The sequence below is a fragment of the Triturus cristatus genome, chromosome 1_2 (genome assembly GCF_964204655.1).
Source record: "Triturus cristatus chromosome 1_2, aTriCri1.1, whole genome shotgun sequence".
NCBI classification, from domain to species: Eukaryota; Metazoa; Chordata; class Amphibia; order Caudata; family Salamandridae; genus Triturus; species Triturus cristatus.
This window is the reverse complement of record NC_140580.1, coordinates 154,013,192-154,032,635: the sequence shown is the minus strand read 5'-3', so window position 1 is coordinate 154,032,635 and position 19,444 is coordinate 154,013,192. Positions and strand designations below refer to the sequence as shown.

At 44.5% G+C, this 19,444-nt stretch overlaps 1 protein-coding gene and 1 long non-coding RNA gene across 2 annotated transcripts in view; one reads left to right on the top strand and one right to left on the bottom strand.

Annotated features, from left to right (window-relative positions):
- LOC146866997 (uncharacterized) overlaps nucleotides 1-2,289 on the bottom strand; it is a 52,003-nt gene extending 49,714 nt beyond the window's left edge. Inside the window, exon 1 of the long non-coding RNA XR_014961056.1 lies at nucleotides 2,207-2,289. This is a non-coding gene — a long non-coding RNA (uncharacterized LOC146866997). The remainder of the gene's footprint in view (nucleotides 1-2,206) is intronic.
- Nucleotides 2,290-2,319: 30 nt separating this feature from the next.
- The window catches only part of LOC146866996 (uncharacterized), a 50,725-nt gene continuing 33,600 nt past the window's right edge, over nucleotides 2,320-19,444 (top strand). Inside the window, exons 1-2 of the mRNA XM_085618936.1 lie at nucleotides 2,320-2,328; nucleotides 2,456-2,587. Coding sequence (XP_085475062.1) covers nucleotides 2,320-2,328; nucleotides 2,456-2,587 — 141 coding nt within the window. The remainder of the gene's footprint in view (nucleotides 2,329-2,455; nucleotides 2,588-19,444) is intronic.

Here is a 19,444-nt window from a genome sequence, read left to right as displayed (position 1 = left end):
AAGTGGGATATGTTTCCAATCACAGAATGCCCTAAATATGCAACAAAGTGGAATCACAACCCAGTTGTGTCCGAGCCATGCAGTTTCTATCATCATCATCACTTCTCCCTTTTTCCATAAGAGCAATTCAAACATGAACGGCAATATATCCTAGTTTTTAAATATTTTCAACATAATTATGGCTTTGCCATATTTGCCACATAATACATCCTCTGCTGCATAATCTGATGATTTTAACTAATAAATTGTTTGTAGCTTAAACGGATCAAAAGTAACTAAACAATTTGACTTATGTCGCTGAAAAGTGGTTGGCCCTTTCAAAAGGTTGACTGGTCACCTTTCTCACTGCTGCATTTGTATGTTACACTGGAACTAATGAGACAAAATATGTGCAGAGACTGTTAGTACATATAAAAATAATAAAGTATCAGAAAATATACTGTATTACGCTGCAGCCTTAATTTAGTCAAGACTGCGGCATCATTTTATTCTCCATTGCTGCATAATGTTGTTGGCCCCAAAGCAGGCAGCCCATATTAAAAGTGCTTGTGCATGAAGCAGAGACCGTGAAGTTTGTGAACTTAGTTTGCTGTGCTTGCAAATCCTGCACTGCCGATCCATGGTGAGTGGCAGCTACTACTGCTGAAACAAGGCCTATGGAGATACCAATGGGTGAGGGGGACTGGCTTCAAGGGTCCTGTGACAGAGTCACTGTCACTCTGGGGTGCGCTGCTTTGTAGGCCTGCCCGCAAGACTGGAGGTGAACTTCAGCACGGATTGTGATGGACAGGCTTTCGAGGTTAACCCACACTTGCTATCGCTAGGGTCCACCTGCTGGTGCGAAGACAACAGGACTTGTACAGTCTGACGGGGGCTTCTGTGGTCTAGCATGGGAATGTGCTCCCTAAGTAGAGTGATCTGGTGGGCTGGTTGTGAAGGCTGAACCTGGTTCCCCAGTTCTAAATTTGATACCTCTAGCCATAGCGCCACATCCTCTCCCCCACTGAGCAACATACTGCCCCACTGAGAGAAACTCGCACTGCACTGACCCGCTATAAACACCTGGATGAGATTCAATTCAAATTATGCACTAGACAAGAGTAATATGCTGCCTGAAAAAAGTAATAACATCTTACAAAAAGCAATTACTCATATGGAATGCAAGATTAAGTAAAGCATGATAAATGTAAGCAGGAACAACGTGGTCTTAACAGGGCGCAACGAGTAGAAATGCTTTATTTCTCCTCGATTTTGCTGTTTTTTAATGTGTGCTGCATTGTGCAGCTCACATAAAAACAGCATAAGACCATGAATGATTGTTTATGTACAGGAAGGTGTCCCTTCCTGCACATAATCAATAATGTAAAAATTGACGCGTTGCAACTTCTATATGTGCTGCACATAGCAGCCACATAGAAGTTATAAATCACCATTTAAGAATGTTTATGTGCAGGAAGGGGCACCTTCCTGAACATGAACAATCATTCCCTCCAGCACAGGCGCCCTTGCACTATGGTGCAAGAGTGACTGTTGGCGCTAGGCAGCTGAAATTAGCGACAAACGCAGGGGGAAACTCAGGACTGCACCATATTGTTGTAAATAGGGTGCAGCCCTGCGTTTCAAAAGTGGCGTAGCGCGGCGTTAGCCAAGAAGGCTAACGCCTCTGCTCTGTCACTTCTTTGTAAATAGGCCCCGTTGTTCAAAAAAAGATGAGAAAATGAAAGAAGCGTTTTACTGGCAAACTCTGTAAAGTAGCCCCAATATGTTTGGGTGTGGATACAACCAATCTGGCCACTTTGCGACCACTCTGGCTTGCTTTATTTAGTTATTTTTCGTATTTCTGACGTTTTTTTCTCTCTGCCCGAGGCTGCACTTTACAATAGTAAAATGTCAGAAAAAGACATTTACAGTAAAAGAGTTTCTTTCTTTTTTGGATCCATTTCATAGGGGAACAATTAAAGGAAAGATAGGGTAAGAGCTTGAAGTTACGGTTTTCAGCAACTGAGAAGGAGCGAGACAGACAGAAAGAGGGGGAAGAGGAAGAAAGAGAGAGAGATGGGGGCAGCTGCCAGCAGCAGAGCGGAAGCTGACACTGTACTCGTCTTCTCGTAAGAAGGAAAAGTCTTTTCTGCCCACCCGCCCGTCCCGAACGGCCACAAAGGGGCGAACCTTATCTATATATAGGCGTGAAAAGGAAGAGACAGACCTTTTTCTTCCTCGAACGGCCACCACGCACCAACATCCACAATCACTGGTAACGGTTAGGTAACCACAATAGGTAACGTTGCCACCGGAGCTTTGAATACATGACAAAGACGCATGCGCAGGGCAATGCTTCCGCGCATGCGCGTTGACTTGTGCGCTGGGGAGCAGATCCTGATAGCCTGATATACAGCCTGAATGTTTTGTTGATGCATGCGCGTGCGCGAAGAAATACGCATGCGCTCATGCTTAGGGGGAGCACATTGCCGAGGGGAGCAATCCATTATGGAACACCGGCCGGGGTCAGCCTGAGACGCGGGGCTGCATCTCGCCGGGGAAGAGTTCGCGGAATAACAAGACTGGCAACACAACAAGGGAGCTTCCGGTGACTGTGATATAATCACGACGCGTGGCTTTTGGGCCGCCCTTTACTATGCCTGCAATGCAGGGTTGGATAACACTCTGCTCATAATGAAGGCCTAGGAGTAGGGCGCAGTTTGTAATGTGAAGGGCGATGCAGCTCAGGGAGCAGCGCTCGCCCCAAGCACGAGGACGCGTAGCCCGGTTAGGAATGTGTTCAAGGGAAGCTCTTACCATTTGTTTTAAATATAGAAGCGTCTCGAAGATCTGGGCAAACTTCTTACTCTCTGGCTCTTTCTTACTGTTCCTAGAACCACTTGTGGTGCAAGCCGACGCCTGTCACGATACGTCACAGGACATTAAAGAAGGCACTGAGGGATTCAGGCGATCTTCATGTTTTTCAGCAACTTGGGCAAAGTTTGGCTGCGGATGTAGACTGTGATCAGGTTTTTGAGGGTGTGAGAGCAGTTGGCAATGATTTGGGCTGACAGCTGAGTCAATACGGTTGTTGATATTTCTAGTGTATTCCTCGCTCTCATACTGTGTTATTGGTATAGAAACATCCAATGGGGTTTTTTAGGTCTCGCCTGACCCAGCGCATGCGCTGGTCTGGCGAGACTTATTGAGAGGGCTCCAAAAAGTGCTACCAGGCCAGCCTAGAGCTACAGTGCATGTGCGCGGGCGTGCGCTTGACGCGATTACTTTCACTTTCGCGGCCGCATGGCCGCTTTGATGTTTGAGCGTGATCCCGATCGCGATCACTTTCACTTTCACGGTCGCACGGCCGCTTTGCATAGCCAATAGGTCTCGCTTTTGGGACCTTATAAGTATTTAGTTATGCAACTGTTGCATGGCTAAACACTTAAAAGGTCCCAAAGGCGAGACCTATTGGCTATGCCAATGCTTGTGTTCAGTTGAAGTGTGGAGTTGTTGTCAGTTAGCGGAGGTTTGCTGGACGATCGTTGGAAGGTATTTAGGGCCATATGTATCAAGCCTTTTTCCCGTTTGCAAACGGGCAGATTCTCAGAATCTGCCTGTTTGCGAATGGTAAAAAGCCTTTTGGGATGTATCATCCCAAAAGTCCATCGCAAAATAGAGAATCGCAAAATTTGCGATTCTCTATCTTGCGAATGCAATTAAGGAATTGCAAATTGCGATTCCTTCAATGCAATTCTGGAAGGACCAGAAATTTGCTCTTTGTCCTTAAGGAATTGCAAATGACCACCAACTTCAAGTTGGTGGTGATTTGCGATTTTCTTTAAAAAAACACTTTTTTGATTTTTTTAAAGTGCCATATGGAAGATATTCCTTATTTGCAAATCCGACATACATTGCATTTTGCGAGTCTCTAATTGTGATTTGCTAAAAATCGCAATTTGAGAATCGCAAAACTCTTTTTTGATACATATGGCCCTTACAGGTACATGCATCAATGTAGTGATTCCTTAATTACGATAATTAAGGAATCGCAATTAAGGAATTGCAAAAGCCTATGCATGTAGGGAATCGCTATAAAATTAGTGATTTCCAAACATTCCTTAATTGCGACTCGCAAATTGCGGGAGATTGATGGGAGACTGCATGCGCAATTTGCGAGTACCAATAGGTACTCACAAATTGCGCATGCACTTTTAAGGGTGCAAGGGTGTCAAAAGGACACCCTGATGCACCAATGACATTGATCTGTGCACACATGCTGCGCACACACAACCTACAACTTTGAAAAATGCACTTTAGTACATTTTTCAAAGTTTTTGCAAATTTCCATCAGGAACAAATTGATGGTAATTTGAGCCCCCTATTAGCAAAATCGCAATTTGCGATTCCATCATACATTGCATTTAAGGAATCGCAATTTGCAATTCCTTAAATGCAATCACAATTTAAGAAATCTCAATGATTTGCGATTTCTTAAATTGCGAGAGGCTGACAGGTTGATGCATCGCAGAAGCCCTTTTTGCGGGCGCAAGCGGCCGATTTTTGCGAATCGCACCGTTTGCGCTTGCAAAAATTGTTGATGCATGTACCTGATAGTTTCTTTTTTTTAAATCGAAAATAGGCCTGCATTTCCCCAACTGCTCTTCATGACAAATGCCAGTGGAGGCAATACAGGAAGTACTCTTTGTGCCATTTTCAGCTTTCTTAAGAATTCCTTAGTGGTGTTTGAAGTTTAATTCCTGTTGTGGGGTTGTATCATTTGCTGCTCCAGGAAATGGTCTTCCATGCGCTATCTTTGTTTTCTATACCAATTCCTTCTGTAGCATCCTATGGTCTTCTTAATGCCTCATTCACGTTTTTGGGGGCGGTGTGAACCGTTCGTTTTCATAAGGTTCTTAGCTTGAGTGAAAGTTTTCTCTGGGGGGTGGCTAATATCTCTGTAGATTACTACAAGGGAGAGGGATTTGGTGATATCAGTGATTCATTCTGCTGTCACCTCCTTTTTGTGTCAGCTTGACATGCGGGCCATGGATATTGCTGCGTTGTTTACTTACAGGGTAAGATACTCCTAGTCAATCTGAATGAAACTGTTCTCATTCCAATCGAGAGAGGTCCTTCAAGGTGGTCAAGTGGGAGTTTAGTGTCTAAAAGGGGGCGTTTTCTTACTTGTGAGCTTTGCTTCAACTGCTTGGAACAAGAGAGCGTCTGCTAGTAAGGTATCTTCTTACAGAAATAATTTTGTTTTTGAGATTAATGATGTATGGTTTTTCAATGTGCCAGGTTACAAGGATGACTGGTTTAGGAGCGAGAGAGATTTGCATACCTTCTAGGTCCCATAGGTGCCAATGCAGTAGCTACATCTCATCTCATAGTGGTGGGGTAGCCTAAGGTCCTTCTTAGCAACAGATAAAGTTAGCGACAGACTGTATGGGGGTTCCTCAATGAGTAGTTGGGATTGGTCATGTGAATGGGCTGCATGGCTTTAATTTGCATGAATAAGTCAGGTGAGAGTTTCACTTGGTACGTAGTACATCCTATGTGACTTCTCATCTCAATAGGGCTCTAGCCTGCAGAGCTCCCCCCCCCAATCTCTGAGGAAGATTTTTGCAAAAAGTGACTCTGTCCCACAATGCAATTTATTTTATATCTTTACATATGTCCTGTTACCCTACTCTATAGTGTCAAAGTATTACATAAGAAAAGTGCAATTCACAAAGAATGTTTTTAAATTCCTTACAATGCATTTTGCATTTAAAAGTTGACTTATAATAATACACATTGCTGCATAAAACACAACTTAAATATTAGCACATAATCCCAAACAAAAACACACAATTCTCAAAATATAGACAGACATATCTGTGTCCAGGCAAAAAACGGATGCTAAATAGATACGGTCCAAATGCTCCAAATCTTTCCAATCTGTATAAAAATCAATTAGTCAGTTATATTATATAAAACACACATAATGCGTAACATGTGTAACATGGTTCTATTTTGCTATCACAAAGGTTACATTTATTAAGCCTTCGACTTTGTGGTTTATAAATGTCACAAGAACCCCTTGATGTCACTCTAGGCCTCTTGTGTATTCTATAACATCGTATTCAGTGAAAAAACAAAGGTTAATGTGATATTATAGTTAGGTATGGTAATAAAATCTTAGTTTATGTTAAAAACAAGCATTGGCAATGCCAATTAGTCTGGCTTATGAATGAAAGTGCCTCTTACACATACACTGTCTCTCATCTTTGCCCTTATGTATCTATCCACTGACTCATTCTTGCATCCACCGTTTGACACATTTTCAATAAAACACAATATTTCAACAACATATGCACAATAAATCAAAAGAATACACATAGAAAAAAGAAAACCTTCTGCAGTCTAAATATGGTGGGCATATGCTTGCAATTACTAAACTAAACTTAGCTGTAGGTGTCCATCACACAGAGGTATAGTAACCAGTCTATCATTTTTTAAGTTCCAGCATGTCTACCACATTTAGAATCAATATGTTGGCCATCTTGAAGTGGTAAAAGAGTGATACACTATGGACAACAATATTCCATCATGGTCTCCTGGTTTAGAGGAACGGAGTGGCAAGCAAGTGAACCGTTAGCACTGCCTGGAGAGCTGTAGTATCATCTTAAGAAATAATAAAATAAAAAGAGGAGAAGCAAAGAAATGAAGGAGGAACTATATAAAACTAAAGGACTGTCTGGCGACAGTTGCACTGTCAAGCCAGACCACAAAACCCCAGAAATTCAATGAAAAAAAACAAAGGTTAAAGTGCTTTAATTAGGTGTTGAATTGAGACAAAACTAATGTTTAGCAATAAAAAAATACTGACATTCACAAGTTATACTTCACTGAGCTTACTGAGCTAACTATAACTTACGTCCCTGCCATGCATGGTTTAAGACCTCATATATTACCTCACCTATGACATGTTCAATGATATCATTGATGATGTCACTGATGACATCTCTGCATCTAGACGGCAAACCCCCTTAAGCCATGCGTAGTGGGGGATGGCCACAGGGCCTTGCCTCAGGCTAAGCCCTACACACAGCACTGCCACAGTCAGCCAACGTCTTGCATTGTCACCAGATCTGCGTACTCTTTTCTGTTTTGTTAAATTCATTTTCGGGTACTGTGGTACCTGCGGCACAAACTTCCGTTTCATGGTACTTCGATACAATGCAACCACTCTAGGGAAACTTGTATGCTACCCGTGGCACAATGGGTTGAAGTACTCCTGGAGTACTGCAGGTATATCAGGGGAGGGCCAAGCTGTGTCCCCTGGGAGCACCTTGGTACCCGCAGCCTAATATTTTTTTTATTCTCTTGGGGGGGAGGATGGTCCCTTGGTGCACCCGCCCCCCCAGGTCCTGGTGATCAGGGTGTCTCGACCCTTCCCCTTTATGCCCCTTTTCACAAAACCTGTCAGGACATAGGTACCAAGTACTCAAGTTTGGTAATGGCAGCTGCAACTTTTCTTAAGAGTTGTGGCCAGCCTATTAGATTGCTTGATACTGCAGGACCAGGACTGGGCCCACAGTACCAAAATGACTAATGGGAGAAAAAGCTCCCATGACAAAATATTTTTTTAATTTTCAGTATTGCAGGACTCCCAGGAGGCCAACGGTCCAGATATAACTACCTTCTTAACCATTTCAATCCCAACCGAAAGTTTGGAGGAGTGCTTGTATTTTCCTTGTTGATGGAGGAGTTTAAATAATGTTCTGATTACAGCCTCTCCATCAATGAAGCGCCTTACACACATACACACCTATGTATTAGTTTATGACTGTATTACTATAAATATTGATAATGTTTTAATACTTTTTTAAAAACATTATTTGTGCCCACATAAATTGAGGAAACAAACAAACTAAACTACATTCAATCCGTGCATTTCTGCTTAAAAGCAGAAGTCAAAAACTGCTTTACATTCTTGGTTTAAATATAGTCTTCAGAACTGCAGTGCCTTAACATTAGAAAAATCTCTACTCTATCACCAAGTGATTTGAATGAAATATAGTCACCAACTTGTAGTGCAGAAACCTTTTCTCCACCTACTTATGTCCCCTGGGTGCAGAGACAATAAGGTACACATGGGTGTGGGACTACCTACATGCACATGGACACAGTTTAGTTTAGAGTGGGGGTGCTGCCATTAATGTCATATCCCTTTGGTCACAGGGACTGTGAAAAATTCAAGCATCATACAAAAAAATATGCATAGCAAATATGCCATGCCTGTTCAGCAGGAGAGTGGTAAGAATGTGATATGTAGCTGGGAGTGCATTTTGGAACACTAGTGTGGTAGCGCGCTGCCATTTACAGACAGCACATTTTCCATTGAAAGGGGCGCTAAATTTGCACAGACATACACTTTTACTGGTAAAACTATATGGCACAAAAACAATAATGTGTGGAAATCTGGTTTCAGTAAACATTTATTATGTTTGCATCACCAAGTAAAGTGTTTTGATTTGTTTTAATCCAATTAAAATGTTTGTTTTCACCACACTTTTGAATTACAAAAAAGTGCTTCATTTGTGCTTTACTAATTGCTGATATATTATGAAATATATGTATAGTTCATTACCCAATATTTAAATGTTCCTGTATGTTAGAAACAACTGACATGCTACAACCTTTCCTTTCGTCTCCTGTAGCCCAGCAGGATTATTGTTAGAAATGGGGGTCTCTAGTTGGCAGCGGTAGGTACCTTTGTCCAAATAGGGATCCTTGCTGCTAATCAGGGTAAAGGGGATACACACTTTAGATAACCCCTGGTCACCCCCTAGATAGCTTGGCATGAGCAGACCGGCCTATCCCAAAGGCAATGTGTAAAGTATGTGTACTCAAAACACACAGTAATATAGTGACAACACCACAATTGAACATCACACCAGTTTAGAAAATTAAAGAATCTTTATCTAAACTCAAGACCAAAACGACAAAAATCCAACATACATGTAATAAGAATATGACTTTAAAAAAGTTTCAAACAACTTGGCCCATAGAAAACTATGGATGCGTGGTTTCTCTCAAAGTACTTGTAGTTGCGACACAATTCACTAGACCAAACAGCCGCAGAGATGGGAAGAGCCGAAAATAAAGAGATGCGTCAGTTCCTCAGACCGGTCTGTAGGAGGAAGGGATGCATCGATTCTGAGACGGTTCTGGCCCGCGGGTGATGCGTTGGGAAAACTTGCCGCATAGGTACGATGTGTGGAAATCTGGGATGAGTCCGCAATCGATGCAGTGGCATTGAGCAGTGCTGCGTCGGTTTTCTTCAGTCGTGATTCCTTGATGGGTCGTTCTTTCAGCGGCGACAGGCGCTGTGTCGGCAGCAGCACAGTGATGCATGGAGATTTTTCTTGCACCACGGTGCTGCGTCGGTAAAACAGCCGCAAGAAAAGCGTTGTGTCGATTTTCTTGTAGTTGCATTGCTTTTCCAGCTCCCAACAGCAGGAAGAATCAACAGAGGCCCAACGCAGTCACTCCTGTCAGGTCAGAACTACCAGCAAAAAGGTTATGGGAGCGGGGGGTGAAGTCTTTATGTCCCTGAGACTTCAGAACAGGAGGCAAGCTCTACTCAAGCCCTTGGAGATCTTCCTCAAGCAGGGGGACACAGCACACGGCAAAGTCCTTGTCCTTTCCCTGGCAGAAACAGCTACTGCAGGTTAACCCCAGACAGCACACAGAAAAGGGGCAGTACTACTCCAGTTTCTCCAGCTCTTCTCCTTTGCAAAGGTTCCTCTTGATTCGAGAAGTAGTCTAAAGTTCAGGGGTTTTAGGTCTAATACTTATACCTCAAAATGTCTTTGTTCTCTTTGTGCAAGAGTCTCTGAGCCCAGTCCAAACCAGTTCTGTCCTCACTGGTGCAGTATGAGCACAGGGGGTGGAGACAGCATTTTGCAAGAGAGACAGGCCCTATTCAGGTGCAAAGAAATCTCCTCCCACTACTCTAAATTCACCCGAGCCCCATTTAGCTCAGCGCTGAATCATCCAGGAAGTGCCAGGCACACCTCCAGGCACACCTCAACCCCCCCCCCCGTGGCTGTCTGCAGTGAATGCACATCCCCAGCTCCTGTCACTCCAAACCCTGACAGTCAATACACAAAAAGGCAGAGGCACACAAAATGGTTAAACAAGAAAATGCATACTTTCTAAAAGTGCCATTTTCAAACACACAATTGAAAAAACATCTTTACTAAACGATGTGTTATTAAATTCTGAGTTCAGAGAGCCTAAACTTTATTTCTCTATCTTGTCCCAATGGGAATGTATGCTTGTAAGATATTACAAAGCATTTCCCATTCTATCGTATGGGCAAGATAGCCTTTCAATAGTTAAAAACGAAATTGGCAGTATTTCACTATCAGGACATGTCACACACACAGTACATGTCCTACCATACACTGCACCCTGCCCAGGGGGGTACATTGGTCTACCATAGGAGTGCCTTACATATAAGAAAAGGGAAGATTAGGACCTGGTAAGTGGGTGCACTTGCCAATTCGACATGGCAGTTAGCAAACTTCACACAGACACTTCAGTGGCAGGTCTGAGTTACCTTTTCAGAGCTACTCATGTGGGTGGCACAATCAGTGCTGCAGGCTCACCAGTAGCATTTGATTTACAGGCCCTGGCACACTTCAGTGCACTTTACTAGGTGCTTACCAGTAAATCAAATATGCCAATCACGGAGAACCAATTATAACAACAATTTACACAGGGAGAACTTTCACTTTGACACTGATCAGCAGTGGCAAAGTGCCCAAAGCATCTAAGCCAGCAAAAACGAAATTCTGCACAGCATCAAAAATACAGGGGGTAGAGGCAAAAAGTCAGGGGAAACCACATCAAAGATGCTAAGTCTAACAATTATCAACAAGGTCACTTTTAAATAATCCTCTCGCTTTGCAGTTAGAGTAATAAAAGCACACTCTAGTTTCCCAATAAGCAGCAATTTGTCAAAAACCATAGCCTGATATTTGTCTTTGAATGCACAGCAAAGGATACAAGATAAACACACTATTTAAAGGCACCTTTATTGCTCATTAACCTTCTGAACTCCAAAAGTATTATATCCCAGAGTGCTGTAGCACCACCAGCACCCCCACTTTCAGTGCCTATGCATGGGCACAAGAGTGGCATTATTGTAAAAGGGAAACCTTCACTTTCTTGTTGCTGCTCACGTAACAAATAATGCCATGGCTTCTGAGATGCATTTTGGCAAAGCACAATCCAATGGATCTTATATTAGGTACATTGTTTCCGGCTTTTATAGACATCCCCAGGTCTAAGGAGTTCTTGTTGTAGGGCTCACCACCCTGATTTTGTAATGCACCGCAGATATAGCCTCAAGCAATATGCATATATTTCTTAACGATGACAAAGAATGTCCTGGGTTGTGTTCATATATAACACAAAAAATACCAAAAGTTGGCTTCAGATTTAGTGACCCTCCTTCAAAGAAGATGACTCTCGCTACGCGCAGCGGACGCACTTGACAAGAGGCAGACGCAGATATTTCTGGTGAGAGGAGCGCCTGGGAAAGGGCTCCCCGTCTTGCTATACTCTCAACTCTTTAGCACTACTTTTAACTACCAATTAAACCTTGTATTTTGCACTTGTTTTTTTCTGAGAACGTTTTACTTGCTTTTTAAAACAAAAAACATCGCACCGCATTTACCTGCACTGTGTCCCCAGTCCACCACCGACTTTTCGGATTGTGTGGAGGGACTGGAACGTGCTACAGGACGTGATTACGACTTCCGGTTTAGGCCACCTATCAGCTGCTCTCCAGCTGATTACTCACCCTCCTTAAAAGAAGATGCCTCTCGCTGCGTGCAGTGGACGCGCGCAGGTGTTGCGCCACTGGCGCGCCGAAGGTGCGCCTAAGGCAAGCCAGTCTGCGCCCGTCCGCGACTGGACGGGGCCTGGTGCCAAAACCCCTGCCCGAAACCATAACGGCCACATAACTTATGCCTGCAAGACCCTTCTAGGCCTACGGCCTTTCCACAACCCGCACTGCTCACCTTTCTTCCCCGATACTGTTCCTCCATACTGCCCCTGCTGTGGATACACCTTCCCACCGCACTCACACTTGAAATCTACTTGTCATAAATACAACTTAATGTCGACCACGACCAAGAATAATAATGAGATCCACACTCAATTCACATTTTTCAGCCTTAATTGTAGATCACTCCCAAAACATAAGGGAGATATTTTTGATCTCCTTACCGACTCTCAACCCAACGCCATCTTCCTAACTGAGACCTGGCTAAATGAAAGCTCCGTTCCTGACATTGCGCACGCACTTCCCCCTAACTACGCATATCTTTGGTAAGAGTCGCGCAGTCAGGAATGGAGGAGGCATAGCAATAATTTTTAAAACATCCTACACGTGCAAATGGGAAGACTTGGATTTTAAGGACTGTGAAGCCGGTCTGTTTAAACTTTCGCTCTCCCCTAACTTCACTCTATTGGGGACCTTAATTTACTGCCCTCCTGGACCTGCTGGACCATGGGCAGCTGCACTCCCAGACCTCATTGCCCCCTTACTACTAGAAACCACTAATTTCTTGATTTTAGGTGACTTGAATCTACACTTTAATGAAGATTTTTGCATTACCAGCTCTACTCTTATAGCCAACTTGGCCGCTATGAATGTCGCTCTCCACAACTCTGGCCCCCCTCATAAGGCTGGACATTTATTGGATCCAATCTTTTCCAACCTTACCACTATCTTTTGCTAGCAAGCTATTCCTATCCTTTGGTCCGACCATTTTCTTGTAGAATTCAAGATTAAACATGAATGGTGCCTGAAGAAGTTAGATTCTCTCTCTGGTCCAAGAAACTGTAGAAATTGGAAAAATCTTGATATTAACAGTCTGAACCTTCTTCTGAATAACACCATGCCGGTAACTCCGACAGAAAACTCAGATGACGACGTGGTCATCCATAATTGGCTAACTTCTGCCATTGATGCATGCCTCCCATTATCCAACAAAAAATTGAATTACCTTTGCCCTCCAGCTCCGTGGTTCTCAGAAAAACTAAAAATAGAAAATACTAAATGTAAAAATTTAGAAAGATGCTGGCGGAAAAACTACGGGCCAGCAAAAAAATCCTTGTATAAATTAGCTTTGAACAACTATCATTCAATGTGCAACGCTGCTCGGGCTGAGCACGCCAAGCACACTATTCTACATTCACAAAATTGCCCTAAAGTGTTGTTTAAAGTAGTAAAAGAACTCTCTAAGCCTCCGGGCCTTAACTCCAAACAGTGTAATGATCTGGCGATACTTTTTGTTAATAAAATTGACAAAATCTAAAATGCGAAGTGGGTCGCACACCGCTCGTCATACTAGCAAATAGCCCCATAGGATTCTGGAGAATGTAGTGACAGCGGCGGGTACACCTATGCCACGAGTATATAGTTAAAATGCCATCCCTGGACACGTGTTTCGAGGTAATTGCCTCTCGTCAGCAGGGAGCAGGTATGTATGCGGGGTGCCAAGTAGACTGCCAAAAAATATAAGGTATAGTACCTCTCACGGCGCGCGGGTGCGGGATCCGGGCTCGTCAACCCAAGGCTCAGGGAGCTTTAAATACAAAATGCGAAGTGGGTCGCACACCGCTCGTCATACTAGCAAATAGCCCCATAGGATTCTGGAGAATGTAGTGACAGCGGCGGGTACACCTATGCCACGAGTATATAGTTAAAATGCCATCCCTGGACACGTGTTTCGAGGTAATTGCCTCTCGTCGGCAGGGAGCAGGTATGTATGCGGGGTGCCAAGTAGACTGCCAAAAAATATAAAATTGACAAAATCTATTCCGAATTTTACAAACATACAACTACAATAATAAATCTGCAACCTAGTTTTTCTACAACACCATGCCCCTCACAGGAAATAGCTCAAGTCAGTAGCAATAGTCTACTAGACAAATGTACTCCCCTGGACATACTCTCCTTTCGTAATATTCTTACGAGCATTAAGTCTGGCTCCCCTAAGGATCCGGTCCCCCCTGCTGTGCTTCAAAAACTAGACCTCCCTATACTCATCACTATCATGGAGCTCCTTAACACATCACTCTATGAAGCTAGGGTTCCTGTAGCCTGGAAACATGCAATGGTCCTCCCCCTGCTTAAAAAAGCCAACTCTGACCCTGAGGTCCTTTCTAACTTCCGCCCCATCTCCCTGCTTCCTATTCTCTCTAAGATCTTGGAAAAGCACATTAACCTCCAGTTGACGAAGTTTGTTGAGGCACAAAACATCTCACATCCGTCTCAATCGGGCTTTAGAGCCGGTTTCTCCACAGAATCGACACTGCTGGGAGTTACTGAGAATATTCGTCAACTAGTCGACAAAGGAGAGACGGTGGCTCTTATTTTATTGGATTTAAGTGCAGCATTCGATACTGTTTCCCACACCTTGCTTCTAAAAATTCTTCAACCTAAGGGCATCGGCGGTAAGGCACTCAAGTGGTTGTCCAGCTTTCTATCTTATAGGACCTTCCAGGTCTTCTACCCTACTGCTCATTCCCTGACTCAGGTGTCCCCGCATGGAGTCCCTCAGGGCTCCGTTCTCAGTCCACTGCTCTTCAACATTTATGTCAGTCCGCTGGCCACGATAGCAGAGCAAGCTAGTTTAACAATTTACTCCTATGCTGATGACACCTAGCTTATCTACTCGCTTTCTTCCAAAGAAACTTCAAAAACATCCCTTCTCCAAACAGGGTTAATAAAGATAGCTGACTGGATGCACGCAAATAAACTAAAGTTAAATGGGGGGAAAACGGAACTCCTCATCTTCGGTAACAATAAAACTCTCTGGGGCCCCCAACATTGGCCTCCGCAGATGGATGATCTTCCCCTAACATCACAATCGGTCCGCAACCTTGGCGTTATTATTGACGACCAACTGTTGATGAAGCAGCAAGTGATTAAGGTTGCTTCCACGTGTTTTGCTATTTTAAAGTAGCTTAGGAAAATCCTCTGGATGCTTCCTTCCGCCACGAAAAAACTGTCATCCAGGCTTTAGTAGTATCCAGACTGGACTATGGTAACGTGCTCTATCTGGGTGCTGGCAAGGAGGTGCTCCGCAAGCTTCAGGTAGTCCAGAACTCCGCAGCATGGCTGCTCTGTCAACTACCTAGAACGGCTCCCACTTCTGGCGTACTTCGTGAACTTCACTGGCTGAGAATTGACAATTGCGCCAAATTCAAAGCTCTCTGCTATATGCACAGAATAAACATGGGCTCAGCTCCCCACTATCTAAGTGATTTGGTGCAACTCTATCGCCCTTCTCCCTTACTGCGATCCTTGAATCAATTAAAATTTCAGGTGCCCAGAATCAAATGAGCCAGAATGGGAGGACGCTCTTTTGCCTTTCTGGCTACCTCCATGTGAAACTCTCTTCCTATCCACTTACGCCTTGAAAAGCAGTACCGCAAATTTCGCAAAAATTTGAAAACCTGGCTTTTCAATCAGTAGAATCGATCAACCCATACCTCTGTCCCTGCCTCTTGTCCTGCATTGTCCGTAGGTGCCGGGAAACCTGCGGGTAGCTGTGCGCCATATAAATTCAATACATAAATAAATAAATATAGGGACAAATCAGCTGCACTGCTCTAATGGTGGAAAGTTATCATGAAGGGTTCAAGCCCAAATTAAAAGTACTTGGCAGAAAGAAATATTATTGTCTGCGCTGTCAAATGAAAAATTATCCATTTTAGGTCTCTGCTACAGAGATATTATTTCCTATACAGAGAGAGTGGCCTTTCGTTCATTCCTTTGCTCATGATTGGGTGGCTTCATTGTCTAACTTACTCCCCTGCTCCTGATTCAAAGATTTTCTTCCCTATTCTTATGACTGTTCTGCTTAGGAGCATTTCGTTCTCATAATGTTCTCACTGGTTTACTTGATCCACTGCTGACCATGCTTACATTCATCGAATATCTTTTTAGGTCGAGCATCAGCACGCATGCGCTGCTTGCAAGACCTGCTGTAATCAGTACACAGAGTGTAATCCCACCTGCAGCTTGCTGTTGGTTCACTCACACATCACTCTTCTTTGTTGGCTCCTCATTGGTTGGCACTCCCGAGACGTCACTTCCGTTTTTCGGTCAGGAGCACCGTCCAACTGAGGAAATTCGATTTTCGATCTCGATCGTATTGACCCGCCATTTTGTGTTCTGCCGCCATTTTGTGTTGCCCTCACTCAGGCAGCACGACAAACGAAGTCTTTTCTGCTTTTTCTGCAGTATCGTGTCAAAATAGCCTTCTGCCTCTGTTTACAAAACTGATGTCAGGAACTGGCCGAGTACACTAATCCCTGTCTGGTTTTCCTAATCCATGTCTCAACTATCTGTTGGTTCACACTATTCACTTCTGACTTTATCTTGTCTTCTGGCCTTCGCTGTTCTCTGCTCATTTTCTCTCGTTTCACAACTGTCCTCCAAAACACACAAATGTATCTTGCCATCTGCAAGTCAGTTACAGATACGTTAATACATTAACCTGTGGGGAGGGGTGACAAACACAGTTGGAGGAGAGGCTTCTTTGAGTTACTTGATATCTTGTTTTTAAACTCTCTCTTTTGGCTATGTCTTGTTTTCGAACTTTCCTTATTGGCTCTTTGTGTATGTATTGGGTGTGTTTCTGGTTAATCTATATGTCATCTATATACTATAAAAGATTGTGCGCCACGGAGTGAAGGGGCAGTCTCCTGAGAACATACCGTGTGTACTTCTAGGACAACTGTACTAGCTGCAGCTAATAAATCTGATCTTTTACGCCTACAGAGTGTCCCCGTGTCTCTGTTATCTAAAGCAGGAGAACCCAGGAGATTAAGGCGTACCCTGCGCCGCCAGGCCCATAAGGTTCTGGTTCTTCACAACTACAGTTTTTTTATGCTGTAGGTGTACATATACTTCTCTGAGGACTACTTCTTTAATTTCCACCATAACTTTCCTCTACACGTGCGCTGCACCGTGTTGTGCCTCCACGGATTCTCTAGATTTCACCCTTGTGACTTGCCTCCTGATTTGACCCTCTTGTGTGGCGACGCTCGCTCATTGAGGACTCTCTGACCTGCAATTACCGTCTCCTGATTTTAACCTTGGGTTCATCAGGATTCAGGCCCTTGTTCTCCTGCGTCGTCGTCGGTCGGTGGTTTGGCACTGGAGGACTCCAGGTCAGTTCACTCCCACTCCAGTCCCAGGGTTGCCTCGCGGGTGACCCCTAGGGGTTCATGAATATGAGTGTGGCTGGGGGGAAATGGCATTGTATTCCTGGAGACTACTGTGGCGGGGCTGGGTCAGTGTAAAGTTACAAACCAGGTGACTTTGCAGCCGGGGCACCATCTTCTTTCCAACTCAGCTGTGTAGATCTGATAGTAGTGAACCTAGACCCCCCCACTCCCAGAATGCATTTGTTTGAAGTAAATACAGGCTTCAAATGTCATTCTTGATGACTTGGGATTATCTGGTGACACCCCCATTCGCCGTGCACAATCATTGTTATTGCTTGCAACAGTGAAGTGCTGTTCTGTTTGTTCATTTCTTAGGTGTCTGACACCTCCACATCCACCTCCCTACTTGCTACGGCGTCCGGTTTCGCCTCTCAAAAGCATCCGCTAGATTGCCGTCACAACTGCACAGGGTGAAATTGCTGAGAAGTCATATTTCATGTAGATACTTTTCCTGGCCACCTGTTCCTTCATAGCTAATTGGACATTTTGCTGAGTTACACGTTCACCGCTAACATGTGATATGTATAGTGTGCAGACCATGATTCCGTGTTCGCCTCAAGCTCACGTCTTTTGAAGATCTTAAATCTTGTACACTTAACACAAAACGGAAGATGGGTGAGCCCGCTTTTCTTTTTCTTGTTGTTTTCCTTTCTGTTTCATATTGACGGGATAAAGCAAAACCAAAGGGGATAATGGATGGAGTGTTGAACATTGCAAGCACTCACCCCCAGTCAACTGATCTGGGTTTAATCCATCATCATCATTCTTTTTCTCACTCCCCCACCCCAGTTCAGACATGGCCATATGCAAATCAGTCTGACCCTGTGCCTCATGGGAACAGTCTAGCCCGAACTGCCAAGCCATGTCTTTCCTGGACAGGAAACAAGCATCCTGGGACCGGTTTCTGGCTAATCAGCCATCATTAGCCAGGCTAGTTTGAATCCAGTGGCAAAGTGAGCAAGGGACCCATGTCTGGGCATACCCTGCCAACTTAGGGCGAACAAAGCAAAACCCAAGGGGATGATGGACGGAGTGTTGAACATTGCAAGCACTCACCCCCAGTCAACTGATCTGGGTTTAATCCATCATCATCATTCTTTAGCTCACTCCGCCACCCCAGTTCAGACATGGCCATATGCAAATCAGTCTGACCCTGTGCCTCATGGGAACAGTCCAGCCCGAACTGCCAAGGCATGTCTTCCCTGGACCGGAAACAAGCATCCTGGGACCGGTTTCTGGCTAATCAGTCATCTTCAGCCAGGCTAGCTTGAATCCAGTGGCAAAGTGAGGAAGGGACCCACGACTGGGCATACCCTGCCGACTTAGGGCGAACAAAGCAAAACCAAAGGGGATGATGGACGGAGTGTTGAACATTGCAAGCACTCACCCCCAGTCAAATGATCTGGGTTTAATCCATCATCATCATTCTTTCGCTCACTCCGCCACCCCAGTTCAGACATGGCCATATGCAAATCAGTCTGACTCTGTGCCTCATGGGAACAGTCCAGCCCGAACTGCCAAGCCATGTCTTCACTGGATCGGAAACAAGCATCCCTGGACCGGTTTCTGGCTAATCAGCTGTCATCAGCCAGGCTAGCTTGAATCCAGTGGCAAAGTGAGCAAGGGACCCACGCCTAGGCATACCCTGCCAACTTAGGGCGAACAAAGCAGAACCAAAGGGGATGATGGACGGAGTGCTGAACATTGCAAGCACTAACCCCCAGTCAACTGATCTGGGTTTAATCCATCATCATCATTCTTTCGCTCACTCCGCCACCCCAGTTCAGACATGGCCATATGCAAATAAGTCTGACTCTGTGCCTCATGGGTACAGTCCAGCCCGAACTGCCAAGCCATGTCTTCCCTGGACCGGAAACAAGCATCCTGGGACCGGTTTCCGGCTAATCAGCCGTCATCAGCCAGGCTAGCTTGAATCCAGTGGCAAAGTGAGCAAGGGACCCACGCCTAGGCATACCCTGCCAACTTAAGGTGAACAAAGCAAAACCAAAGGGGATGATGGACGGAGTGTTGAACATTGCAAGCACTCGCCCCCAGTCAACTGATCTGGGTTTAATCCATCATCATCATTCTTTAGCTCACTCCGCCCTCATGGGAACAGTTCAGCCTTCGGGCTGGACTGTTCCCATGAGGCACA